Here is a 25,940-nt window from a genome sequence, read left to right as displayed (position 1 = left end):
TCAGGCACCACTGAAGGTAAAACTCCGACAGAACAAGACCCAGGCATGCTCCAGAGGCGCTGAGCTTGACAAGGATGAGAGACCTAAAGATAAACTCTGGGGTGCTCTCATTTTTGCCCAAGATGAGCTTTGCTCCAGTTCCCGATCCCCAGGAGGCCTTCTTTAGACCGTCTGGGTTCCTGAATGATCAGTGGGTAGTTGGAGCTGTGTACACCCCATGGTCCTGTCTAGTGGGGAAGATCCGAGGCGCAGGGCCCATAGGTGGTCATGTAGCTCAACCTTGGGTTGCCCTCCAGCCTTCTGATCCAAAGTCCCAGGCCCAGTCTTCCATTCTGAACTTTGACCAGGTGACACACAGCGCTTCGCCATTAGTAGGTGTTAACCTGGAACTGGACCTGTGCCTGATTCATCCAGGAAGGTGAACCCAGGCGGCAGAACAAACACCCCTGAGCAGCTCCTGCCCGGCATGGGGTGAGAGATTATCTGGCCCAACAGACAGAGACTTTGTTTGCTTTTTTCTCCTTCTCTTTCACATCCCCACTTGCCAGTCTCCCTCATTCCTTTCTCGCTGCCCATCTCTGGGTCAGGAACTGTGCGCTTTTTTTTCCAGATGATGCAAGAAGATCTATCTATCTGTCTATCTATCTATCACCTACCTACCTATTTATGGATTTATTATTTATTTATTTGAAGGTGATTCTAGATTTGGGCATTGAAAGGGGTACAGCAGGAGCTGATAAAGGGGTATAGCGGGAGACTCTGGGAGAGGAAACCAGAAGTGGTTTGGATGGGGATTAGATGGAACAAAGAGGTTAGAGATCTGTGGGGCCACTGTCCCACCCCCCACCCCGGGTGCCACCTGTCTATAGTTGGGGCAGATCCCGCTTTTCTCTTGGGACAATGCCAGCCTGACCTCATTTTCTGCCTTCATGGCCAGTTTGCTTTTGACACTAATTGATGGACACTCAAGGCCATTAATTTTGCTTCACGTCCCCTCCCCCTTCCTAATACAAATGCAAACAGCGTGGGAATCCCCTTGCCGAGGAAGCAGCGGTGCAGCTTTAAGAGAAAGGGAAGGGAGGAAGAGGGCACTGACTCAGATTTCCCTACCATTGGCTGCTGGAGGGGATCCCACTTCAGGGATTGGCCTTGACAGAGTCCGCCTCCTCTTGCGATTGGCTCAGCTAGAGAGATATAAGGTGGCCGTGCCGGCCTCCTTTTCATTTGGAGGGAGGCGAGGAGCCCGACTGAGTTTTTGTGCTGAGAGGCACCTGGCGCAGCCCTCTCCTCTCTGAATCGGGATCCAAGTCCAGCGGAGGCTACGGTCATGAAGGAGAGACGGGCCCCCCAGCCAGTCGTGGCCAGATGTAAGCTGGTTCTGGTGGGGGATGTGCAGTGCGGGAAGACAGCGATGTTACAGGTGTTAGCGAAGGACTGCTATCCCGAGGTGAGCCGCCCGCCTGCTGGCCAGCGTCTCTCCTCGCCCGCCTGGCTTCCCCGGGGCCCGGGGCCCACCTGCCCGGGGGAGCTAGCTTCCCCCAGCTTACGCCACCCCAGCCTGCCCATCCTCAGGCGCCCGGCTGGAGGACCGCGCTGCCTTAGCTTCCCCTGAGACCTGTTCCACTTCTGCCGCCCCGCTGGCTCCTCCTCACCTCTTCACCCGTGGGCCCCGATCAAAAGCCTTCCTACCCCCGTTCGTCCTGGAGTCGGCTCTCGGGAGAGGGAACTGGAGGCATTTCAGAGTCGGGTTTCTTCTTGACGTAATACCTGCCGGTCTCCTCATCCCATCCTCAAAAGGTTCTGCGAGCTGCCCTCCTGGTCCGAGGGGCTTGTGGGAGAAGAAAAGAGCTAGAACTGGCCTGTGGCTCTAAAATCGGGAGACACCCAAGTCTGGAAATGTGGAAACTCTTATGTGTCTGCCTCCCTGGCCATATAGGAAATGGGGGCTTGTCCCTGGCTGGACGTCATTCAGATTGCTTCCTTCCATGGAGCAAAGTGCTTGTGCCTCTCCCCTTCCCTCCTTCCTGTCCCATGTGGCCCCTCCTGTCCTAGGTGTCCCCCCTCCCCGCCCTTTATCCCCTGCCACCTTAGTGTCTCACTAGGTTGAGTGGCTTCTTGTGTGCCCAGGGTGTGACTGGTTCCTCTCTTTTCACAGACATATGTGCCCACGGTGTTTGAGAATTACACAGCCTGCTTGGAGACAGAGGAACAGAGGGTGGAGCTCAGTCTCTGGGACACCTCAGGTAAGACTGCCCACCCCAGATGCCCCCTTCCCACCTCCATTGGTCTGCTGCAGCTGCTCTCTTAGGAAACGGTTTCCCTCTTTGGTGGGGACAAGGAGTATGCATGGTACTGGCCAGGAAACTGACAGAAGGGGGACCTGAAGATTGCTTGATTGGCTGGTCCAGGGGGGCAGAGTGGATGAGCCCCAGAAGCCACTTCTCTGGGTCTAGCTCCTTCCTTCAGAGGGCTGGGATGGTGAGGTGATGGACCCTGACTACAACTGGGAGGCTGTCAGATAGGGCTTCTCCATTTCCTCTCCCTGCTCTCTGCCCCGACCCCCACCTTTACTGCCCCAGAACAAACCCAAATGAGAGGCAGGAGTCAGTGCTGCTGGAGGCAGTTGTGGTTGCGGCCCGGAGACAAGCCTGCTTTGGGGGAATATTGCTCCTGACTCAGTTTTCTCTCCTGCATTCCATCTTGGGTCACTGCTGTCCGCCTGCCGCAGCTCTGTTCCACTTGTCATACTGCTGCGGCTCAGGGATGAAGCGATGCATCATCGATGCTTTGGAGGGTGGGGGAGATGGCTTTACTGTGGGACACAGTTAGGTTGTAGATAGTGGCAGGGGTGGTGGTGGCTGTGACAGTCCCCCCCCCATCCCCATACTGGGCTGAGGTAGAAGATGCCCCGTCTTTCTGGAATGTAGAAAACAGTATTTTCCCAGCCTCTCAACCCAAAACCCTCAGTGCTAGGCTGTCCTTTGCTTTAATTCTGATCCCTCCTCATTATCTCCTTTACCCCAATTCTTTTTTAATAGACTGGGCTCAGAGTCCTAATTAAGGACTGAAAGCCAGGAATAACAGAAAGGAAAGAAAATCCACCCTCTAAAAATGGATATTGAGGCTGAGTTTAAAGAGGAACTGTGTAAATCACTAGGTCTTTCCTGTTACATATAATAAATATGCCATCCTACTCCTGAAAGAGCTGTTGTTCCCATGATCCAGTTTTGAGGTCTGAAAAGATTGGGGGTAGGGGGTGGATAAACAGAAAATGAGATTTCCTCTTGCCACCCTCCCCCCCCAAACAAAGCAAGGCAAAAATTCCTCCACCCGGTATGCTTTCCTCTGTTGCAGTTCTAGGGGTTGGGAGGCAGGGTTCTGGTTATCGTGGACTGTGCTATGCTGGCTGGATCCGACTAGAATGCAGCTTGGCTACATGATATATGGGATCTCGTCTGCCGTCCCCTGCCCACCTCTCAGTCTCCATAGAATCTTACTGCGGCTCATCTCTTTTTACTACTACTGCCCCCAAATGCCCCCCACCCCCTCCCCCGTTGGAATGCAGCTCTTGAATCCCAGTCCAGATAATGGGAAGTCAGCAAAGTGGTGTCAGTTCTCTGTGTCGCATCCCCACCCCCCAATTTCAGAAAGGATGTAGGCTATCAGTCATCCTCAAACTCCTTCTTTCAAATTCCTCCACAAAGAAGGAGGAAGTGGTAGGGGGGTGCGGGATGGGGCTTCTCAACATAGGGACCAGGTCGAACCTGTTCCCATTATTCACTTGCTGGTCTTAGGGGAGAGGGGTCGCCTGGAGCCGGAATGGAGGCCTCCTCCCCTTCCCTCCCCCTTCTCCAGTGCTGCAGTGCTCCCTCTGCTCCGTGCTGCGGTGCTAAGACCCCACCTCAGACCTCAGGCTGGGAATGGGCAGAGTGCTGAAGGGCCAGACAATTATTGCAACTCCTCTTTACTCTCTCTTTTTTTTAAAACAGCCAACCCCCCACCCCAGCTTGGATTTCCCCCCAGTTTCCATGGCGATTGTGGTGCAGGGAGAGGGGCTGCTTGCTATTCTGAGCACGGATTGTCTGAGTTCCAAATCTGCTACTGTTCCTTCCCCAGGGTGGAGGGGGGCAGGCTGAGACCCTAGCATTCTCCCATACTGGACCACCTGGGTCTGCATTGCCTGCTGCCCTCCCAGGGAAGGACCCTTCCTTGAGCCTCTAAGTCCCTAGCCAACGGTGCTACTATCTTTGAAACTGCCTCCCTGAGATCTTGGGGGACAGGGGCTGCAGCTTTTTGCAGGGAGGAAGAGTAAGGCACTGAATCCGTGATGTTCTTCCTCCCCTGCCAGCCTCCAAGAGTTCTGACCCCATGGCAAAGAATCAGGGCAGCCAGTTATGTAACAGGCAGGTTTGTTTTTCCTTTGGGGAGACCCTGGAGCAGAAGAAGCAAGGAGCAGAGGTTGGGCAGCAGGCAGACTCTAGAAAAGAGACTGTACACAAACCCTGATCTCTCTGCAGGGGTGGGAACATCCTCTGGGATTCAGAAGAATGGTAGACCTTAAATTAAGCGCACTGTAGGAGACCCACATTCTATTCTACCCACCCTACCCTGTTTGATTTCCCCTTTTCCCTTTTTCAGGGCTAAGGAAGATGATATTTTGGTACTGCTTTCTGGCAGGTGGTCAGGTTCCAAGCTTCCAGGCTGCAGCATGTTCCCCTGGGATATGGGTGGGGCCAAGTAACCTAAAGGGCCAAGAATGGTATTTCCAGGTCTCTCTGGACTTAGGCCTGTAGGGAAGGGAAAATGCCATGGCTCACCATCAGCCCTTTCTCCCCCACACCAGGATCTCCCTACTATGACAATGTCCGTCCACTCTGCTACAGCGACTCAGATGCAGTATTACTATGCTTTGATATCAGCCGACCGGAGACAGTGGATAGTGCGCTCAAGAAGGTAAGTCTGGATAACCGTGCCATCTCTAACTCAGCTTGCGAACAAGAAAGAAACTTGGAGACCTTGTTGTCTAATCCCCTCTTCTGTAGCAGGAAGAAACTGAGGCCAGGGAAGGAAGAGACTTTCCTGAAACCATAACCATTTGCTACAGCGCTGGGACTGGAACCCAGATCTCCCCCCTCTGCCCCCTGGCTTTGCCGTATCCTGTACTGCTCTGCCAGGGGCCCAGCAAGGGCGGGTGGTATTGAAGACTCAGAAAGTGAAGAACTGAGAGTCAGAACCTTTCAGTGATAGGGTTTGAGGGTTGGAAGCAGCATCTGTGCACCTTGACCCAGGCCCAGTGGGACTGGGCAAGGCAGGCAGCCCTGAGCAGAACTGCTGGTAGCAAACGCCTGGTTTGGGTGGCAGTCTGCCCATATGCAGCGTCTCAGAATACCCTGTGGAACTACTTTCCCAGGAGACTTTGGGATTATTTCCTTTCCTTGGGAAGAGACTGGTTGGATTCCTCCTAATCCCTCCTGGCTTTCTGGTCTCATGAAGCCCTTAGGGGCCAGATCCATGTCCCTATGCGTGGCAGAGAGTGGGAGGAGATTCTGCCCCTGTGATTTCTTTGGTGAACTGGGCTGTTGAATGAGGGGACAGGCTCTTGGATCAGCACTCCCGTGGCCCCAAAGGCCTCACAGGCAGGAAGATGATGTAATTAGTGCATTGGTGATGCTGTGACTCAGGGAGGGCTGGGCTGGTGATAACTGGATGGTGTGTGTGATGTTGCCAACTAGGCTTCTGCAGGTCAGCCACTGACCCTTCCTTCCTCCTTCCCCCTTCCCTTCTTACATGGCTCTTCAGTGGAGGACAGAAATCCTAGACTATTGTCCTAGCACCCGTGTTTTGCTTATTGGCTGCAAGACAGACCTGCGAACAGACCTGAGCACACTGATGGAGCTGTCCCACCAGAAACAGGCACCTATCTCCTACGAGCAGGTGTGTGTGTGTGTGTGTGTGTGTGTGTGTGTGTTTGTTAAAAGTGGGGTGGGGAAAGCTATAGGCAAAGGACTTAAAATGTGGCCTTTGCTTAACTTTCACTAAGGAAAGGGAGAATTGGTATCCTGGGGGGGGGTCATCTGTAATCAGCAAATCAGTCACCTAGCAGAGGTGGTAGGTAACTACTTACCCTGATTTATGCTATAGGTTGGCAAGTGAGTCATTCCTCTGTGTGCTAGTATTTCCCCAATTTTTTTTTTTTGACTGCCTACATTAGAATCACCTGTTAGAATTCCTGACTCCATACCTGTAGAGTCACTCTGGGAGAAAGATATAGAAACTGTGTTTTGGGGGCACCTGCTGGCTCGGTCAGTGGAACATGACTCTTAATCTCAGGGCTGTGGGTTCAAGCCCCATGTTGGGTACAGAGATTACTTTTTAAAAGTCTTAAAAAAAAAAGAAATTGTGTTTTTTTAAAAACGTTTATTTATTTTTGAGAGAAAGAGAGAAGAGCATGAGCAGAGGAGGGGCAGAGAGAGAGGGAGACACAGAATCCGAAGCAGGCTCCAGGCTCTGAGCTGTCAGCACAGAGCCTGACACGGGGCTCAAACCCACAAACGGTGAGATCAGAACTGAGCTGAAGTCAGACGCTCAACTGACTGAGCCACCCAGGTGCCCCAGAATTTGTGTTTTTAATGATATTCCTAGATAACTTCTTTTTTTAAGTTTATTTTATTTATTTTGAGAGAGAGCAGGGTGGGGGTAGAGGTGGGGGTGGAGAGAGAGAGAGAGAATCCTCAGAGGTGGGGGTGGAGAGAGAGAGAGAGAGAGAGAGAGAGAATCCTAAGCAAGCTCCACACAGGGCCCGAAACAGGGCTTGATCTCACAAACCATGAGATCATGACCTGAGCTGAGATCAACAGTCGGAGGCTTAACTGATTGAGCCACCCAGTCGCCCCTGGATAATTTTTTGGCACATGAGAGCATAAGGATAATTTCTTTGACACCAGTGGTTCACATTAGAATCACTTAGAGCTGGGAAGCTCTTAAAAATATGAATGCCTGGGTGCTACTCGCAGAAATTCTGATTTACTTGGTCTGGTATCAATATGGTTTCAAAAGTGTTACAGGTGATACTAAAGTGCACTTAGGCTTCACATGTGGAAAGCAATCAGCAGAGGGTGTAGTGGTGGGAGACCGGATGTTGGGTCCCATCCAGAGTAGCCCTGGGGAGTACCACTAAGCACAGAAGTCAGTGTTCCAGAGCCATTTTGGACAATTGCATTGATGACCTCACCCCCTCTGCAGGGCTGTGCGATAGCCAAGCAGCTGGGCGCGGAAATCTACCTGGAAGGCTCGGCTTTTACCTCAGAAAAGAGTATCCACAGCATCTTCCGGACAGCGTCCATGGTGTGTCTGAACAAGCCCAACCCAGTGCCCCCAAAGAGCCCTGTCCGAAGCCTCTCCAAGCGATTGCTTCACCTCCCCAGTCGTTCTGAACTCATCTCTTCTACCTTCAAGAAGGAAAAGGCCAAAAGCTGTTCCATTATGTGAAGTGGGGGTTGGAGAGGGGAGGCAACCTCCCACTTCCTCCCTTGGGTTGCAGAGGCACGGGGAGAGGGAGGATGGGATAATTTAGGACACTGGACACGAGTTTTTCAGACAGCCACGGTGAGGGCTTGGAAGGAGACAGGAATGGGACGAGGAAAGAGCCAGGCCCGGCTTGAGGACCTGACACTGAGAAAGAACCATCACACCCCAAGCCAGACACTAGGTTGTGGTGGGGGCGGCTGCCCCAGTGTCCCCTGCTCCAAAGGAAGGAGAGGTGTGGGGGTGTGGGGGGCATGCTGGCCTCATGGGCTTGGGGGCCCATAGGAGCCTCACCTTCAGCATCATGCCTCTTCCACATAGCGCTTCCATGTGGGCCAGGGGACGGGAGGGGTCCCTGAGCCCTTCCCTTCCCCTCTGAGGGAGCCACAGAGGAGTGGAGCGGGGAAGCCAAGAGGCAGCTCCCTTGGGAGCTGAGCCCAGGTGCTTCAGAACTGAAATGAGAAGGGCAGGAGCTGGTCAGAACTGATGAGAAGGAAACCTCATCTTTGCATAGCCCATGCCTCATGGAGAGGTGACATCATACATTCATATGCTTCTCACCTAAGTCCCCAGGGTCCAAGGGAGAAGCCCCAGACCCCCTTCTCTTGCAGTGTGGGGGTGGTGGTGCTGCAGGGGGCAGGGCTGGGTGGGGGTCACCAGACTTTTTCTGCCCTTAGGGCAGTACAGCTGGCATTTGTTTTATAGACTCTTGTCTTTGGAATTGGGGGGAGGGGGGAGTGTTTCAATCTGTTATATGTTCTGTGTTTAAAGAAGAAAACCTAATTTATTAATGAAAAATATAACACATATAAAGAAGTTGGCTCTGTTTTCTTTGTTTCTTTCTCTGTTCCCTTTGTTTGGTCTTTGATAACGAGGAAAGAGCTATCCTGGGGCCCCTTCTGTGGGTTGCATAGTGACTGCTTCCGCTGTTCTCTGACATCTCCAACAAGGATCTCCCTTTCCCCCAACGCACTACCTGACCCAAACCTTACCCAAGTCCAATAAGCCTATGAAGATCTCCTTAGCCCTAGGGTGGGTTTCTCCACCTTGGAACTAATGACATTTTATTTTCATTTTTTTAATGTTTATTTATTTTGAGAGAGAGGCAGAGAGAGGGAGAGAGAGCAAATCCCAAGCAGGCTCCATGCCATCAGTGCAGAGCCCGATGCAGGGCTCTAACCCACAAACCGTGAGATCATGACCTGACCTGAAATCAAGAGTCGGACGTTTAACTGACTGAGCTACCTAGATGCCCTAGAACTAATGACATTTAATTTTTTTAACATTCATTTTTGAGAGACAGAGTGTGAGTGGGGGAGAGGCAGAGAGAGAGAGAGATACAGAATTGAAACAGGCTCCAGGCTCTGAGCTGTCAGCACAGGGCTCGAACCCACGAATCGTGAGATCATGACCTGACCTGAAGTCAGACACTCCAACTGACACCACCCAGGTGCCCTGGAACTAATGACATGTTAGACTAGATAATACTTTGATGCTGGGGCCTGTCTGGTGCATTGGAAGATATTTAGCAGCATCTCTGTCCTCCACCTGCTAGAGGGCAGTAGGACCTTGATTCCCCCCTCCCCCCCTCCCCCCCCTCAGTTCTTGAAACCAAAAGCATTTCCGGATACTGCTAAGTGGCCCTTGGGCCAAAATCACTCCTGGTTGAGAAACATTGCCCTAGAAAGTCCTGAGAAGAAAGACAAGGTTCAGTGAAATCATCAGTAGAGGATCCAAGCTGCTGAGATTCCGGCCCCTGCAGAAGGTGGGACAGACTGAAGCCCAGGTTGAGGGGAGGTTCCTGAGGTCATGGTTGTCTCCGAGTTCAAGGGGAGGTAATGTCTTCTGCTTTCTTCACCTCCGGGTTCTGTTGCCTGTTGATGACAGTTCAGGGGCCTTAACATCCCTTCCTCTCAGAAACATTTTCCCAAGTTACATAGTGTGCCGGAAATAAAAGTAACTATGTACTGAGCACTTACTATGGACTCAGAACTGTGCTGAGAGCTTATCTACATTATCACATTTAACCTTATAAATGATAATAGCTATTTCTTCTTTTTTTCAATGTTGATTTATTTTTGAAATGGAGGGAGGGGCAGAGAGTGGGAGACACAGAAGCCCAATGCAGGCTCCAGGCTCTGAGCTGTCAGCACAGAGCCTGATGCGGGGCTTGAACTAACAAACAGCAAGATCATGACCTGAGCTGAAGTCGGCTGTTTAACCGACTTAGGCATTGAGGTGGCCCACTTATGAGTTCTTTCTATGTTACTTATTTCTGTGATAACCCTATGGGATATTATCTACCTCATTTTACAGGCAAGGAAACTGAGTTCAGAGAAGTTAGTTAATGTGCCCAAGATCACACAACTAGAAAACGATAGAATCTGGATACAAATCCAGGCAGCCAGACTCCAGAACGTGCACTTTTTTTTTTTTTTTTTTTACTGCTATCCTATCCTGTGAGGCAAGAAATATCATGGTCCCTATTTTGTAAATGAGGAAATAGAAAAGTAAGAGATGCTATATAACTTGCATGATCATAGCTAGTAAGTAATAGAATCAGGATTATAAGTAATAATAGATTTTAGTAAGTAATAGAATCAGGCCCCTATTGGGCCTCAATGTTAACTATATTCCCATCGGCTCCTTATTGCTAGTCATGTTGAACCTAAATAGGAGACTCTACCTTTGGCCCTTGCTACAACATAGTCCCTCTGTCTCTATCTCCAAAGATGCATGTTTGTGAAAGAACTAGCAGGGCAAGACAAAGCATATGAGCATCTTTTAAGCTAATGTCTTTTTGTTTTTAATGTTTATTTATTTTGAGAGAGAAAGAAGGAGAGAGAATCCCAAGCAGGTTCTGAGCTGTCAACACTGAGCCCAATGCGGGGCTCAATCTTATGAACTGTGAGATCATCACCTGCGCTAAAATCAAGAGTCCTGACGCTTAACCGACTGAGCCACCCGGACAGCCCTAAGCACAATGTCTTACATGTATGATGAGAAAGTTGTGCACCAACTCTGCCACTATGAACTTGAACAAACTTCATCATCTTTCTGGATCTCAATCGACTCATCTTTAAAGAAGAGTAGTACTCTAGAAATTAGGGGAAGAGCATGGATTCTGAAGTTAAATGAACCTGGAGTTGAATGTGGGCTTCATTCTTTTAACTTTGTTGCCATTGAAGGCATAATTAAAAAAAATTTTTTTTAAATGTTTTATTTATTTCTGAGAGAGGGAGAGAGACAGCATGAGCAGGGGAGGGTCAGAGAGAGAGGGAGTCACAGACTCCGAAACAGGCTCCAGGCTCTGAGCTGGCAGTCAGCACAGAGCCCTTTGCGGGCTCCGAAGAACCAGGCAGATCATGACCTGAGGCAAAGTCGGATGCTTAACCGACTGAGCCACCCAGGCGCCACTTGAAGGCATAATTAATCAGTAAAATGATGGTAATACCTGCTCATACTGTTATGAGAAATAAGTTAAATAAGTAATGTTAGGTTAAGTGCCCAGCACAGAGTTGGGCATTTGAAAATTCTCAGTACTTACTAGTAGCTGCGGCTCTTAAAGTCTACACTTTCGGTCTTTTTAAAGTTCCATTCTGTGAATGGAGAGCCCTCTAGTGTTCACTTCATGCATTACATCTACTAGATCTCCGACGTGCTCTGACTAGATCTCCCTTTGGCTCTTTCTCTAGGGTAAAAGTGGCCAAGTGAAAGGCTGCAGAGTTCTAAGAGCAGAAGCTCGAGTTTCTCCTGGATTACTTTGGGCCATTGTGGGTGATGTTCAGGATTTTAGAATTATTTGAGTCTATGCTGAGTCTCTGAAGAGAACTAAACATACATTCAGAGAGAAAAGCCAGATCCACAGCCATGTGGTATTGAAACCAAAAGGCTAATGATGGGAAAGTGAGAAGAAAGAGGGTATTAGACACTTATGCGTATCTATCTAAAGCGTTCAAGAAGTTGCAACGTTTGGGGTTTCTTTTCTTGGGTGGGGGGAAGTAGGGTTGGTGAATTATTAGCCATAAGACCAAAGAGAAACGAAGTAAACATAAAATTTGGGGTAAAGAAACCTCAGTGGATCTGAAGACGGGGGACTAGAAGGAAGAAACAAGCAAAAATACGGAAGTAGTCCGCTGGCCAGATTCTAAAGGCCAAGAAAATGAAGAAGCCAGGGTCCTATTCGGAGTGTTGAGAAAACAGGGGCCACAGCCCAGGCAATACCATCCTTCCGGGAGGACTCTGTAATCCAAGTATGGGCTCATTGTTAGTTGCCGCAATAACTGGAGATTGTTACTGCCTGGCCAAAGTTGCTAAAATGTTCCAAATTCTGGACAGTCCCACACAATGAATTGTCTCCCCCCTCCCCCCCCATTCTGAAATACTGGGCTACTCCTGTAACCTAACCTTTAGTTTGTGTGTCTGTAAAATCTATCTCACAGATTCTTATTTTTATAAAAACACTTTTCCACAAACGATCCAGTATTTGTTGTTACTGCAGTTGTTAGTTATAATTAAGCGCTATTGATAGCTAAGGAAGCCCTTAGGCCATAAGCCACGATAGTCTAGGAAAACCAGCATATTGTAGGAAAACTGTGTGGTGAGAGAACCTTTTGGTGGAAGCAAACCCACGGAAAACTGTCCCACAAACTCGGATGTTTGGCGAACCACATTGCCCAGCCGACCCCGCGACCGGGGGCTGGCCCTCGCGCGGTGCGTTATGGGATTAGTAGTTCTCAGGCCTTTAATGTCGGCCCGCGCCGCCGGGCACTAGGAACTCACCTTCCCAGCTTGCCAAGCGGCCAGGGATGCATCTCGGCGACCAGGAAACGGGAAAGATGGCGACTGTTCGGCGACGTTGAGGCCGCGTTGGGCGGTTCAGACTCAAGAGTGGTGAGTCCTGAACGATGGAGGCGGTTCCCAGGAGCTTGCAGAGAGGGCAAGAGTAGGGGCACGGCAATGGCCCCTGCCCCCGGGACGAGGCGGGGAAGAATGCCTCAGGGTAGGGGCAGAGAGCTCTGGCGGGCTGGAGCGAAGGGGCGCGGGCCCCAGGGCGGAGTGTTGACTCCTGGGGACACAGGCCAGGTCCCTGGACGATGTTACGGGCCAGACCTTTGCCCATGAGCACAGCACCTATGATACCCTCCATCCGACCTCATTCCTTCATGTTTCGAGTATGCCTTGCTCCAGCCAAACTGGAACTCTGGCTTTTCTCCCAGAACCAGTCATGCTTTCCCGCCTCTGCGCCTCCTGTATTATTTCTTTTGCTGGGGATGACTTTTACGCACCCTCAATTACACATCTTCAAATTCTACCTATACTTAAATGCTCAAGAGCCACTTCCTCTACAGATCTTTCCAAATCTTCTTTTGCAAATGAAAGGAAACTTCTTTGAATTCCTATAATACTTCATCTGAGCCTTCTTCATCTTGGTAAGTGCCACATACCCTCTATTGTTCTGTAACTTTTTTTTTTTTTGGACAGGATCTTACTAATTTCCTTTTGTGATTCAATACGGAGTCTAGCAAGGTGCTTTGCATATTGTAGACACTTGATAAATACTTAACTGGATGAAAAAAAAATCTGTCCCTACCTTGCAAGAACTGAGGAACTCAAAGACCTAGAGGTTTGCAAAGAAGGCTGCTGAGAAGGGATGACTTAGGGTGGGCCTGGTTATCTGGCCTTGAGATAAGTAGAACCTGTAATAAAAGTTGTTTGTATTGTTTCCTTATTCTCACTACTCATTCTCTTCTAAACTCACTCCACTCAGGCTTCTACTTCCTCCATGCCATCAAAACAGTTCTTGTCAAGGTAACCAATCATCTCCATTTTTCCAAATGCAGAGTTCACTCCTCTATCTCCTAGTCGTTTTCCACTTGGCACAGTTAACCACTCCCTCCTTGAAACACACTTTTGGCTTCTGTGATGTCATCCTTAACTTTTTTTGCCCTCTTAATGCTGTTGCTTCTTTCCAGTCTTCTCTGGCTCCTTTGCCTGACCTCTAAATGTTGCAGTGTTCCAGAGCTCAATCCTGGTTCTCTTTTATTTGCTTCCTTAACTATACTGCCTACTTAGGTAATATTATTTAGTGTTCTATGGCTTTAAAGGCCATCTATATAGTGATGACTCAAGTTTTTGTCTCCAGGTTCTTCTGAGTTCCAGAATTGCATCTTCAAAATGAAACTTTTTATTTTCTCCTAAATCTCTTCTTCCCCAGTCATTTCTGGTCACACTAATGGTATCATGAACCATTAGGTCGGTCAAACCATAAATTTAGGAGCTAACTTTGTGTCTCCTCTTTCTCTTTCTCGCTTCCATCAGTAAGTCCTGTCTCTTCTTCCTCCCAAGTATATCCTGAAGCTCACTACTTCTCTCCATCTCCATTGCCAGTTTCCTAGAACAAGAGACCATCATCTGTTGCCTAGACTGCTGGTTCTGTTTCTACTCTTGCCTCCCTATTCTTTATTTTCCTTCAAGTCACCAAATTCTTTTAAAATGTAAAATTAGGGGCGCCTGGGTGGTTCAGTCGGTTGAGCATCCGACTTCGGCTCAGGTCATGATCTCATGGTTCGTGGATTCGAACCCTGCATCGGGCTCTGTGCTGACAGCCAGCTCAGAGCCTGGAGCCTGCTTCGGATTCTGTATCTCCCTCTCTGACCCTCCCCTACTCACGCTACCTCTCTCTCTCAGAAATTTAAAAAAAAAAAAAATTAAAAAAATTTTTGGAAAAAAAATGTAGAATTAGATCACATCACTTCCCTGTTTAACATCCTTTAAGGTTCCTGTTGTGTGAGTGAAATCCAGGTTCCTTTACCTGGGCCTAAAACACATTTCCATGATCTGACTCTAGCCTATCTCCCTGAACTCACTTTGAATCAATCTTTCCCCTGGGTCACTGTCACTCAGCCACACAAGTCTGTTTTTAACTGGCAAAGATGCTGAGCTAGTTCTTACCCCAGTGCCTTAGTACTTGCTGAATCTTCTACCCAGGAAAATCTTTTCCCTGGTCTTTGCAGGCTTCTTTCTCATCATTCAAGTCTCAGTTTACATGTCATCTAAAAAATTCTTTCCTGAGCCCTCTCTCGCTTGTTTCTACCTCCCCACCCTGCCATCATGTCCACCCTGTTTTATTTTGTTTATTACTTCTCCTTACTTTTTTTTTTTTTAATTTTTTTTTAATGTTTTTTTTTTTAATTTATTTCTAGGAGAGCGAGAGAGAGAGACAGCGTGAGCAGGGGAGGGCCAGAGAGAGGGAGTCACAGACTGAAGCAGGCTCCAGGCTCTGAGCTGGCAGTCAGCACAGAGCCCGACGCGGGGCTCGAACCCACCAACCGCGAGATCATGACCTAAGCGAAAGTCGGACGCTTAACCGACTAAGCCACCCAGGCGCCCCAATTACTTCTCCTTACTATTTGAAATTCTCTTATTCTGCCCGTTATCTACTGCATTGGAATTTCAGTGTTATGAGATCAGAGACTTTGTTTTTGTTTACTGCTATATCTCTAGTAGGTGGAACAGTTTCTGGCACCTACCAGGTGCTCAGGGAATATTTTTTGAGAGAATGAGTGATGTTCAGAGAAGATACTTCTCTTCTGGATTGTTTTCTTAGGGTTCTGAGTAGAAGAGACACAAGTATAATTGCATGATGTACTGATAGAACATTTAGTCATTTCTCAGACAATTGTGAGATAAGATGAAAGTGCTACTTGTTCATTTTTCTTTACACATTCTCCTTTCTTAAAGATATATGGCAGCAAATTACATGAGGAAGGGAGATTGTAAGAGAAAGTCTGGAGAACTGATATTCTGACTGAACCATTTGGGGGTAAAATAAGTTCTGAGAAATGTATCCTGAGCCTTAGGGATGGATGATGATGATGGTGATGGGGTAGAGGTAGATTCAGACTTACTGTCATTTTAGCCCCTGGCTGAAGTGGATTTTGTAGTTTGAAGGCCAGTTGACAGTGTGACATGGTGTTCAGTGTCCCCCAGGCAGGAGGGTAATGCAACAAATTCCTGCTCAAACCTTTCATAGGACTGGGTAAAGGTCAGGGCTATGAGAATCTGAATAGGAAGTGTCGAAGTGTTAGTAAGGATGTCTGTGACCTTTAGTTTTTGGAACCTACCTTTCTTTTCTGAAATAATTATAGATTCACAGTAAGTTACCAAAAAAATGCATAAAGGTTCTGTGTACCCTTCACCAAATTTTTCCCATTGTATAATGAGAAGTACATTTCTTTTAGTCTGAGTGAAAGTGAGTTTGTTTCCCCATTTAAATTTAAGTTTTCTTTGAGATACTGATTATAATCCCAAATCTCAAAATTAACTCTTTTATTCCTCTTTTGAGTTTTCCTCATGAGCTCAAGAGAACTTACCTCCGTTTGCCATATATGTGTTGACTGATCCCAGTGCGCTGGCAGAGTCCTAAGATAAGCAGTACAGGATGTTTCTAGAGGTAGCTAGTACACTGTTCATTCACTAACATTTCTTTTCATACTCTTACAGTTTAATTATAAAAATAAGATATATTCATTATATACTTTTGGAAATTAACGTATGTGTATACGAAAAGGAATCACAGAGGGATAGTATAGTATACTGAATAAGAATGGGTCTCTGGAGCCAGAATGCCTGGCACTCTGTCACTTACCACCTGTATGTCCTCAGGCAAGTTACTTTATATACCTGAGCTTCCATTTCCTCATCTATAAAGTAGGCATTCCTGTGTAACTACCTGAGAGGGTTGTTTTGTGATGATATGCACGTTTAGAGTAGTACATAGTATATAATAAGTATACCTCTTATCCATGACAGATGGCAGGAGAGCTGGCTGACAAAAAGGACCGTGATGCATCACCTTCCAAGGAGGAAAGAAAGCGATCTCGGACTCCTGACAGAGAGCGGGATAGAGACCGGGACCGGAAGTCTTCCCCATCTAAAGATAGGAAACGGCATCGTTCAAGGGATAGGCGTCGAGGAGGTAGCCGTTCTCGCTCCCGTTCCCGTTCCAAGTCTACAGAAAGGTAAAGTAACTATGGGAAAGGAGAGCACATTTCAAACTTCTTCATTCTTGGTTCCTCTGATGCCTCCAGTATTAGGACACTAGGTCTTTCACATATTTCTCTACACCTAGTGACCCAGAAGCTCTTAAAAATTAAGAGGGAACTTGTAGGATGAAGGTCCAGGTGATCGAGGAAGATAGTTTTTCTGTTCATATAGGCCATGGCCTATCATTGCCATTAATGCTTAGCAGTACAACTCTGATCTAGAAGACTTTCTTAGAATCCCCTCTTGGCTTTCCCTAGAGACACATTCCCCAATTTGTAAAATGCTGCTTTGTGGGGCTCCTGGATGGATCAGTTGGTTAAGCATCCGACTTCACCTCAGGTCATGATCTCAAAGTTCATGGGTTCGAGCCTCACGTCAGGCTCTGTGCTGACAGCTCAGAGCCTAGAGCCTGCTTCTGATTCTGTGTCTCCCTCTCTCTGTTCCTCCCCTGCTCGTGCTCTGTCTCCTCTCTCTCTCAAAAATAAACGTTAAAAAAAAATTAAATGCTGCTTTATGGAGAAAAGAGCATGAGAGGGGGACCTGGGTGGCTCACTCAGTTAAGCGTCCAACTTTGGCTCGGGGTGTGATCTCACGGTTCGTGGGTCCGAGCTCTGCATTGGGCTCTGTGCTGATAGAGAGCCTGCTTCAGATTCTGTATCTCTGTCTTTCTCTCTGCCCCTCCTTTGTTTATGCTTGCTCTCTCTCAAAAAAATAAGTAAATAAACATTAAAAAAAAGAGAGAGAGCACGAGAACCTTCTTATGGCTGCAGTGAACCTGAATATCCTGGAAATACCACGTGATTTCTTAAATTTGCTGTCTTCAGAGAGCGAAGGCACAAAGAACGAGAACGGGATAAGGAGCGTGATCGGAATAAGAAGGACCGAGACCGGGACAAGGATGGGCACCGACGGGACAAGGACCGTAAACGATCCAGGTACCTGAGGGAATGGGAGTGGGCTTAGGAGAAAGCCTTCCTCTCTGCCTCTGACCTGGCTCAGGCTCATGGGAAAGTCCGTTGTTCTTAGCAGTTCCTACTGGTAGTTGCTGCAGAGCTGTCATTTTTAGAAAGCTTATATCCTTAGAAACTGTAACCAGTTACTGAAGTCGCAACCATTTGAGGGTCAATTTGTTCTTAAAAGTTAGAAATTAGTTTGAGAGGGTCACCAGCCTGCAAAACAGTCCCTAAGTTCCATTGGACCATTCAGATATCTACCCAAGATAAACAACATATATTTGTTGAGATGGCCTAATACCCCAGTATCTTGATCTCTTTCCCCTAGAAGCTTTGTATGCAGTTTTTATTAGGCTCTGAGTATGCAGGTTAGAATTCAGGGCAAAGAACACAGTTCCCATAACAAACACGGGGGTGGGGGTGTTTGAGACCTCTCGTAGATTGGGCTTGTAGCAGCGGTGGGGAAACCATCGCTGGCACTGGTAGGAAGGAAGCATGGGGAAGGACCATACAGAGCAGGATCTGGGAAGGGTGGATGGTGGGAGACCTTGTCCACAAAATTCATTGTGTGTTATAAAGTTAAGCAGGACTTTTTTTTTTTTTCCAGTGTCCACCTGCCATTTGATGAGATATTTTTGCCCTCAGTAGTGAAGGCAATCTTGTTAGAAGAGATTAGTCTTAGAAAAGGAGAGTCAGGTAGAATGGGGCCAAGACAGAGCCATCATTAGGTGTCAGAGCAGGCAGAGCGACCAGGCCTGCAAAGGGAGCTTCAGGGCGTGATGGATGGCCAGAAGCCGGTCTTGTTGAGTCATGGGAAAACTTCCATCCTCTCTGTGGTTCAGCCTGGATGAGGGTAAGATAGCGATGTGGATCTTTCCTGTTCCTTTTCCTTAAAGCTTATCTCCTGGCCGAGGAAAAGATTTTAAATCTCGGAAAGACAGAGACTCTAAGAAGGACGAAGAGGATGAACATGGTGATAAGAAACCTAAGGTAAAGGAGAGGACGGATTTCTTTCATCTTCCTCTTCAGTTCAAGTTCTACATTATAAATCTTCAGAGGGAGAGAGTCTTTATGGACTGAAGTCCTGTTTTTAATATTCAGGCTCAGCCATTATCCCTGGAGGAACTTCTGGCCAAGAAGAAGGCTGAGGAAGAAGCTGAGGCTAAGGTGAGACTCGAGGGTGTGTGTTAGCTGCCTGGGCTGCTGTAACAGAACATTGCAGGCTGAGCGACATAACAGAAATTAACCTCACAGTTCTTGAGGCTAGAAGCCGGGATCAAGGTGTCGGTAGGGTGGTTTTCTTCTGAGGCCTCTCCGTGGCTTGGGGCTGGATGTCTTCTCTGTTCTCACATGGTCATCCCTCTATGCAGACATGCCCCAGTGTCTTTCTGTGTCCAAATTTTCTCTTATAAGAGAAAAAAACCAGCCAGCCTGGTTTAGGGTCCACCCAAAGAGCTTCATCTTACCTTAATCACCTCTTTAAAGGTTCTATCCAAATGTAGTCATATTCTCATGTACTAGGAGTTAGGGCTTCAGTATAGGAATTTTGAGGAGGGCACAGTTTGGGCCATAGCGATCCTATCTGTGTTTCCTTAACAGGTGTATTGCCTGAGCAAATATTGTCATGCTCCCTGCTGTCTCCTCATCAACGATGCGATCATGCCCTGCTCCTAGATCCTTTGTTTACAGTTCCAATCTATTTTGTAGCCCAAGTTCCTCTCCAAAGCAGAACGAGAGGCTGAAGCCCTAAAGCGACGACAGCAGGAGGTGGAGGAGCGACAGAGGATGCTTGAAGAAGAGCGCAAGAAACGGAAACAGTTCCAGGACTTGGGCAGGAAAATGTTGGGTTCGTTTTCCTCCCCTGTGTGGCCCCTAGAAGGGGTAGGAGAGGATGGACTGGGATTGTAGTGTCACTCAGGAGAGCCAGAAACCTGTTTGCTCTGGGGTTTGGAAGAGGGAGGGATAGGGGAGTTGATGAGAGTATCTCTGTGTTAGGTCTCTGTTTCCCCTATATTGTAAATCTCCCCCGTCTCATTTGATGCCTGTCGTCTGGATCCTGTCCGTGCCCTCTTTTGTCTTGCACTGAGCTCTTCTGCAGCTTTGCTCTCCTTGATCTGCAGAAGACCCTCAGGAACGGGAACGTCGGGAGCGCAGGGAGAGGATGGAGCGGGAGACCAATGGAAATGAGGATGAGGAAGGGCGGCAGAAGATCCGGGAGGAGAAGGATAAGAGCAAGGAGCTGCATGCCATTAAGGTGCAGGCCTTGGTTCTGTACTCATTTCCCGCACCACACACAAGAATGAGATTTAGTTGTTTGGCCATTCTGATCTCTGCGTGTGAGGTCTTGGTGGGCCTGGGGCTTCATAGGCTTTGCATTCCGTCCCTGGGCAGGAGCGTTATCTGGGTGGTATCAAGAAGCGGCGCCGAACAAGGCATCTCAATGACCGCAAGTTTGTCTTTGAGTGGGATGCGTCGGAGGACACGTCCATCGACTACAACCCGCTGTGAGTGGATATGGGCCTACGTGCTAGGTCTTTTAAGGCAGTTCCTGGAGAGGACTGGCGCTACAGAAAGAGAAGTAAGATTCTGGGGTGGGGAGATTGGTAAGTGCGTAGTCAGCCAGCCCTCGGGGTGAGGAAAGACCCCGGTTATGAAGGTGTCCATATTGGTACGTATTAGTGGTCTGCCCTTCCTTCTTGCTGCTATAAAAACCTCTGTCTCCATCTCAGATACAAAGAACGGCACCAGGTGCAGTTGTTGGGGCGAGGCTTCATTGCAGGCATTGACCTGAAGCAGCAGAAACGAGAGCAGTCACGTTTCTACGGAGACCTGATGGAGAAGAGGCGGACACTGGAAGAAAAGGAGCAGGAGGAGTGAGTGGCAGGGCTGGGGGTGGTTGGGCGGAGCCCGGAGCCCACAGAAAGGAGCTGGAGGAATGGCTCTGATCCCACTTGTTCCGCACGCCCTGCTCCAGGGCCAGACTCCGCAAGCTCCGTAAGAAGGAAGCCAAGCAGCGCTGGGATGATCGGCACTGGTCCCAGAAGAAGTTAGATGAGATGACGGACAGGGACTGGCGGATCTTCCGAGAGGACTACAGCATCACCACCAAAGGTGGCAAGATCCCCAATCCCATCCGGTCCTGGAAAGACTCTTCTCTGCCCCCACACATCTTGGAGGTCATCGATAAGTGTGGCTACAAGGTAAGGAGGGGCAGCTTGGCCCGGAAGACCTGACATGTTCCCTCTCATGTTCTAGGGGATACACACTTAATTTGGGAACAGAGCTTTGTTCCTTTGTTCCTCTGTTTGGTTCCTCTTCTGCCAGGGAGCACTAAGGTGATGTTGTCACCTTCTGGCGGAAGTATTGGCCTTTGGGGACTGTGAGTCCCTCGGTGTGAACCGGTGCCCTCCTCTTGTGCTGGCCCGTGTGCCCACTCTGTCAGCAGCGGCTTGGGTAGCTGAACGCCATCTGGACCCATTATTCTCTCTGGGTCACTGCAGGAACCAACGCCCATCCAGCGTCAAGCAATTCCCATTGGGCTACAGAATCGTGACATCATTGGTGTGGCTGAGACCGGCAGCGGCAAGACAGCAGCCTTCCTCATCCCATTGCTGGTCTGGATCACCACTCTTCCCAAAATTGACAGGTGGGGTCAGCAGGCCTCAGTTGGAGTGGGTTTGGCTGGGTGGGAAAGGTCACAGTGGTAAATGAGCATTTGGTTTTCTTTTTAAGTCTACAATCAGAAGCCCCCTTCTTTAGTATGGGTCAGATACTAGGGATTAATTGGGTCACGGTATCCAAGAAGTGTATGATTTTGTTGGCAAGGACCACTCCCTGAAGAACGAGGCTACCCTGGAGTCTCTGATTTTTAAGTGAGATCTTTGCATCCTTTTCCCACCACCCTCCCCATCTCCATAGCTGCCATTAAGAGTGACTTTCTCTTGCTCCTGTTTGTGGTTGGATGAGAATGCAAGCTCACGGAACTGTGGGATGCCCTATTTACCGTAGGATCGAAGAGTCAGACCAGGGCCCTTATGCCATCATCCTGGCCCCCACTCGTGAGTTGGCTCAGCAGATCGAGGAAGAGACCATCAAGTTTGGGAAGCCACTGGGCATCCGCACTGTGGCCGTCATTGGTGGCATCTCCAGAGAAGACCAGGGCTTCAGGCTGCGCATGGGCTGTGAGGTTCGTTCACCTAGCGGGCAGCCAGCCCACTGTTTGAGGGCTCTCAGTTTGGGGCTGTGTTTCTAGTTTCTGCCATAGATGTACAGTAAAATGAAGTAAAGGACTGGTTTTTATGTATGTAGTGTTATTTATTGAGAACTTATGAACCAGGTATTGTACTGTGCACATCATTAACTTTACCAACAACCCTATGAGAGAGAGAGGTAGTGGACCTCCATGGTACAGGTGAAGCTGAGGCTCAGCTCAGTAACTTGTTCAGAGTCACATCTGGCAATGAGCAGAGCTGAGATTCATATCCAAAGCCTTCGTTCTCATTCACTTTGCCGGACCACGTCACTGACTTCATGTGTTGCCTCCTCAGGGTAGAGAAAGAGCTTTCCATAAGAAATTTGATGCAGGAATTGAGACTTTTGCAACTTCTTGGCATAGTCCCTTTATATAATCCTCTCCGTAGTTTCCCTTAAGTCTCTCTTCCGTCTAAGGAAGTTCCTTCTGATTTTGCCTCTTCTGTTTGACTCCTGGACCTTATTCGGAGACCTTTTCGTTCCCTGAAAAATCCAAGGTGGCAACAGGTGATTCTGTGCCAGTTCTTAGGAACCTTTGCCGCTAGTCATAACTGAGGGTTTGGGGTCCAAGTTCCTTAGCATTAGGGTCTGTTGCCTGAGCGGGTGGACAGTTCACAGGAGGGAGAGGAAAGGGGTACATGCTGCAACTGCGTATGTTTCCACTGTGCCTTCCAGATTGTGATTGCTACCCCAGGACGTCTGATTGATGTGCTAGAGAACCGTTACCTTGTGCTGAGCCGCTGTACCTATGTGGTTCTGGATGAGGCAGACAGGATGATTGACATGGGCTTTGAGCCAGATGTCCAGAAGATCCTAGAGCACATGCCTGTCAGCAACCAGAAGCCGGACACAGATGAAGCTGAGGACCCTGAAAAGATGTTGGCCAACTTTGAGTCAGGAAAACACAAGTACCGCCAAGTAAGGCTGATTCCTTAGGCTGGGGAAAGGGGGCAAGTTGCCAAAGCTACGCTGAGGCCCTTCTTGCCCTGGGTGGGCCCACAGCGCATTTATCAGCTTGTCCTCTGGCAGTCCTGGAAGTGGAGCCATTGGCTTTGGCCTCGAAAGTGGTTCCAAGGCATCATGCTACTCCCACCATGGGTGCCAGCAAATGCTCTCAGCCCTTCCTGTCATCATAAAATGCAAAGTACCTTGGGGAACAGGTACTGAGGAAAGAAGTGGGAAGGCAAAGGACACAATTTCCTAAGGCAGTGGTTGTTAGAGCTTACTCCATGGCTCATTTTAGGTTCTTTAGCCCAGGCTACACTTCCTGTGGTGATGGAGGATATGGTGGTGTCTGCCTGGGCCCAGGGCTGAGCCTCCTGTTTTCATAGACAGTCATGTTCACGGCTACCATGCCCCCGGCGGTGGAGCGTCTGGCTCGGAGCTACCTTCGGCGACCCGCTGTGGTGTACATTGGCTCTGCAGGCAAGCCCCATGAACGTGTGGAACAGAAGGTCTTCCTCATGTCAGAGTCAGAAAAGAGGTATGGGGGCAGCTGAGCCAGGAAAAACGTGATGGAGAAGGGGCTTTTTTCTGTATGAGGGATGACAGAGGGTAAATGTTCTGCCATATTAAAGAGCTCCTGTTTTCTTGTATGGGATGCCATGGGATTAAAGGTCCTGGAATTGGTATTGGTAGATCAGAGTGTGCATCTCACTCAAAGGTATGCCTCTCATTTTTCTCCTCTACCTCTTCTCCCCAGGAAAAAGCTGCTGGCAATCTTGGAGCAAGGCTTTGATCCACCCATTATCATTTTTGTCAACCAGAAGAAGGGCTGTGATGTTTTGGCCAAATCTCTGGAGAAGATGGGGGTATGTCTGGCAGGGTAGAGCCAAGTCTGCTCTCTTTGCTGGGGCTTTCTGAAAATAGAGGGCCCCTCTGAGGCTCTTCCTTTCAGTTCTGTCCCATTTTAGAACCTCTCTAGTATTGTCAGGGCCAGAGGGAAAAGGGTGGTGTGAGGGGTTGAGGGAATGGGATCTGTTGCTGTGATCCCCTATCTAGTCCAGCAGTGGCAGCCAGAGCTGCCTTGGGTCTTCCTTCAAGGGGGTTGGGCTGGGGACAGGTTTTGAGACACGCATCCTGGCCAGATGTGAGGCCATGGAATAGTGGATCAAAGTTCTTTGTGCTTGTATATGTTTGGGACAGTGGGTAATGTGATCAGGAAGGACATGTGGGTGACCGGTGTCCTTTACTCCTGGTAAAGGAGTTTACCTGCTGCTCCTGGTGTTTCAAGGGTCCTTAAGCATCTTGGCCCTTGCTTGCTGCCATCATCTCAGCCTCATTCTCTCTTTGATAACTTTCCATCTGTGTGGCTCAACGCCCCTTCCCCCCAAGTTGCTTTACCTTTATTACTATCACTATTTTTATTCTCCCCCGGCCCTGCTCCCAGGGCTTTACCTTTGACCTCACTCTGCCCCTACACAGCACACCCTGTTCTCTCCTGTCCGTTTCTCCAGCTCACCTCTTCTCTCTGCTTGCTTCCAGTAGCACTCATTCTCTCTCCTACCCCCTTCCCCTTCTGCCCTGCTGCTCTGCGGCCTTCCCTCACTGTCTCCATGCCCTTCTGTGTCTTTCCATGACCCCACTGCTCTCTTCTCACCTTGCCATTCTTCCAACAGTACAATGCTTGCACACTGCATGGTGGAAAAGGCCAGGAGCAGCGAGAATTTGCACTGTCCAACCTCAAGGCTGGGGCCAAGGATATTTTGGTGGCTACAGATGTGGCAGGTCGTGGTATCGACATCCAAGATGTGTCTATGGTTGTCAACTATGATATGGCCAAAAACATTGAAGGTAAGTGCAGGGGAAAGCAGCTTCCATCCAGGTAAAGGGAGCCTCCTTGTTTCATTCCACTTGAAGCCGGAGGCTCTTGCTGCCATTCCTTGCAGCTCTGAGTCAGATTGCTTGTCCCGGTGGGAAGAGCTCTGCTCTTTATCTCCCATGGATTTGTTGTCCCAGCACCTGGGACAGCTCTGTCTCTGGGGTGTAGGGGGACTGCTGTCAGCCTGGGTGTGGTAGGATGACCACCATTAGTGGTGGGGAGGGCACTGTGGGCACTGTGGGGTCAGGCCGCACTGTGCTCGGAGGTGGGCTGGGGTGGGGATGCCTTTAGAAGTGAGGCTTGGTATCGTCAGTGGCACTCCCCCCCGCCCCCCCCTCCCCCAGATTACATCCACCGCATTGGTCGCACGGGACGAGCTGGCAAGAGTGGTGTGGCCATCACCTTCCTCACCAAAGAGGACTCTGCTGTGTTCTATGAGCTGAAGCAAGCCATCCTGGAGAGCCCAGTGTCCTCCTGCCCCCCAGAGCTGGCCAACCACCCAGATGCCCAGCACAAGCCAGGCACCATCCTCACCAAGAAGCGCCGGGAAGAGACTATCTTTGCCTGACCCAACACTCTTCCCATCAGTTTAAGGGCATGTTCTGAAGCCTTTTCTTCAGGACCCTCCCATCTCTCTTTCCAGGTCCTCACTCTTTTGGGGCCTTAGGAAACAATCAGACTCTTTGGCCCAAACCCTCAGGTCTGAAGGCCTGGGTGTGGGGCTGCAGAAGGAGAGGAAACTGCTCTAGGCACCAGGGAGAACAAGTACACAGATTCTGGCCTGGCTCTGCCCCACCGGAGGGCTTTGGGATTGCACTGGGCCATCAGCTCTTGCCAGTCATGGGGGGAGCCAGTTGGCATTGCCTCACAGACTGAACAAAAACCTGGCTGCCAGCACGGTACCTCTTCGGCTCGGATTTGACTGCGGAAGTTGCAGCAGTGTCATTGCCCTAGATGACCCCAGGGGATCTGGCACTGTGAGGATTATGGACCTTGGACTCTGTCATTTTGACAGCTGTTTGCCCTTTTGGATTATAAAACCAGTTGAGAGCCTTGTTTAGAGCTGTGCACGGCCCCTGTGCCAAGGGGTGCTGTGCACTCTAGGCATCCCTCACCCAGGGAATTTTTTTAGTAGCTGTGGGGACAGGGTGAGCTGGCTGTGTCCATCTTGAAGTCACTGAGTGAAATTTCTGTTTTTTATTCTCTGAGAAGATGAGTTTGTATGTTCTGAGAATAAATACACGAAGACGAAGCCTGTGTCTAATTCTAGCTACATGCATCTCCCGGGTTTTCCCTGCTGCCGCTGGAGACAGGAGGACAGTGTTGGGCATGGTGGGTTGGCT

The 25,940-nt window shown here is 49.2% G+C and overlaps 2 protein-coding genes across 2 annotated transcripts; both read left to right on the top strand.

Moving 5' to 3' along the window:
- Nucleotides 1-1,239: 1,239 nt before the first annotated feature.
- Nucleotides 1,240-8,326, top strand: RND1 (Rho family GTPase 1). Its single transcript, XM_039221047.1, has 5 exons — nucleotides 1,240-1,447; nucleotides 2,156-2,243; nucleotides 4,844-4,953; nucleotides 5,800-5,934; nucleotides 7,243-8,326. The coding sequence occupies exons 1-5, from the start codon at nucleotides 1,328-1,330 to the stop codon at nucleotides 7,486-7,488; spliced, it is 699 nt and encodes a 232-aa protein (XP_039076978.1). The 5' UTR covers nucleotides 1,240-1,327; the 3' UTR covers nucleotides 7,489-8,326.
- Nucleotides 8,327-12,324: 3,998 nt separating this feature from the next.
- On the top strand, nucleotides 12,325-25,849 carry DDX23 (DEAD-box helicase 23). Its single transcript, XM_039221079.1, has 17 exons — nucleotides 12,325-12,417; nucleotides 16,339-16,547; nucleotides 17,397-17,507; nucleotides 18,422-18,515; nucleotides 18,627-18,692; nucleotides 19,233-19,371; nucleotides 19,646-19,779; nucleotides 19,917-20,029; nucleotides 20,255-20,398; nucleotides 20,500-20,725; nucleotides 21,026-21,171; nucleotides 21,534-21,711; nucleotides 22,452-22,694; nucleotides 23,108-23,259; nucleotides 23,479-23,587; nucleotides 24,395-24,569; nucleotides 24,942-25,849. The coding sequence occupies exons 2-17, from the start codon at nucleotides 16,339-16,341 to the stop codon at nucleotides 25,163-25,165; spliced, it is 2,463 nt and encodes an 820-aa protein (XP_039077010.1). The 5' UTR covers nucleotides 12,325-12,417; the 3' UTR covers nucleotides 25,166-25,849.
- The last annotated feature ends 91 nt before the right edge of the window (nucleotides 25,850-25,940 follow it).

This window comes from Hyaena hyaena, unplaced genomic scaffold (genome assembly GCF_003009895.1).
Source record: "Hyaena hyaena isolate Hyena2069 unplaced genomic scaffold, ASM300989v1 scaffold_936, whole genome shotgun sequence".
In the NCBI taxonomy this organism is placed as follows: domain Eukaryota; kingdom Metazoa; phylum Chordata; class Mammalia; order Carnivora; family Hyaenidae; genus Hyaena; species Hyaena hyaena.
The sequence above is the reverse complement of the archived record's forward strand: the minus strand, read 5'-3'. Positions and strand labels throughout refer to the sequence as shown.

What these genes read in the sequence shown, in the direction of transcription:
- RND1 (XM_039221047.1), top strand. Translation starts at nt 1,328, where the DNA reads ATGAAGGAGAGACGGGCCCCCCAGCCAGTCGTGGCCAGATGTAAGCTG. An exon ending in TGGATAGTGCGCTCAAGAAG is followed by an intron (nt 4,954 to 5,799) that starts GTAAGTCTGGAT and finishes ATGGCTCTTCAG; the next exon opens with TGGAGGACAGAAATCCTAGA. An exon ending in CACCTATCTCCTACGAGCAG is followed by an intron (nt 5,935 to 7,242) that starts GTGTGTGTGTGT and finishes CCCCCTCTGCAG; the next exon opens with GGCTGTGCGATAGCCAAGCA.
- DDX23 (XM_039221079.1), top strand. Translation starts at nt 16,339, where the DNA reads ATGGCAGGAGAGCTGGCTGACAAAAAGGACCGTGATGCATCACCTTCC. An exon ending in AAGGACCGTAAACGATCCAG is followed by an intron (nt 17,508 to 18,421) that starts GTACCTGAGGGA and finishes TTTTCCTTAAAG; the next exon opens with CTTATCTCCTGGCCGAGGAA. An exon ending in TCGATAAGTGTGGCTACAAG is followed by an intron (nt 20,726 to 21,025) that starts GTAAGGAGGGGC and finishes GGGTCACTGCAG; the next exon opens with GAACCAACGCCCATCCAGCG.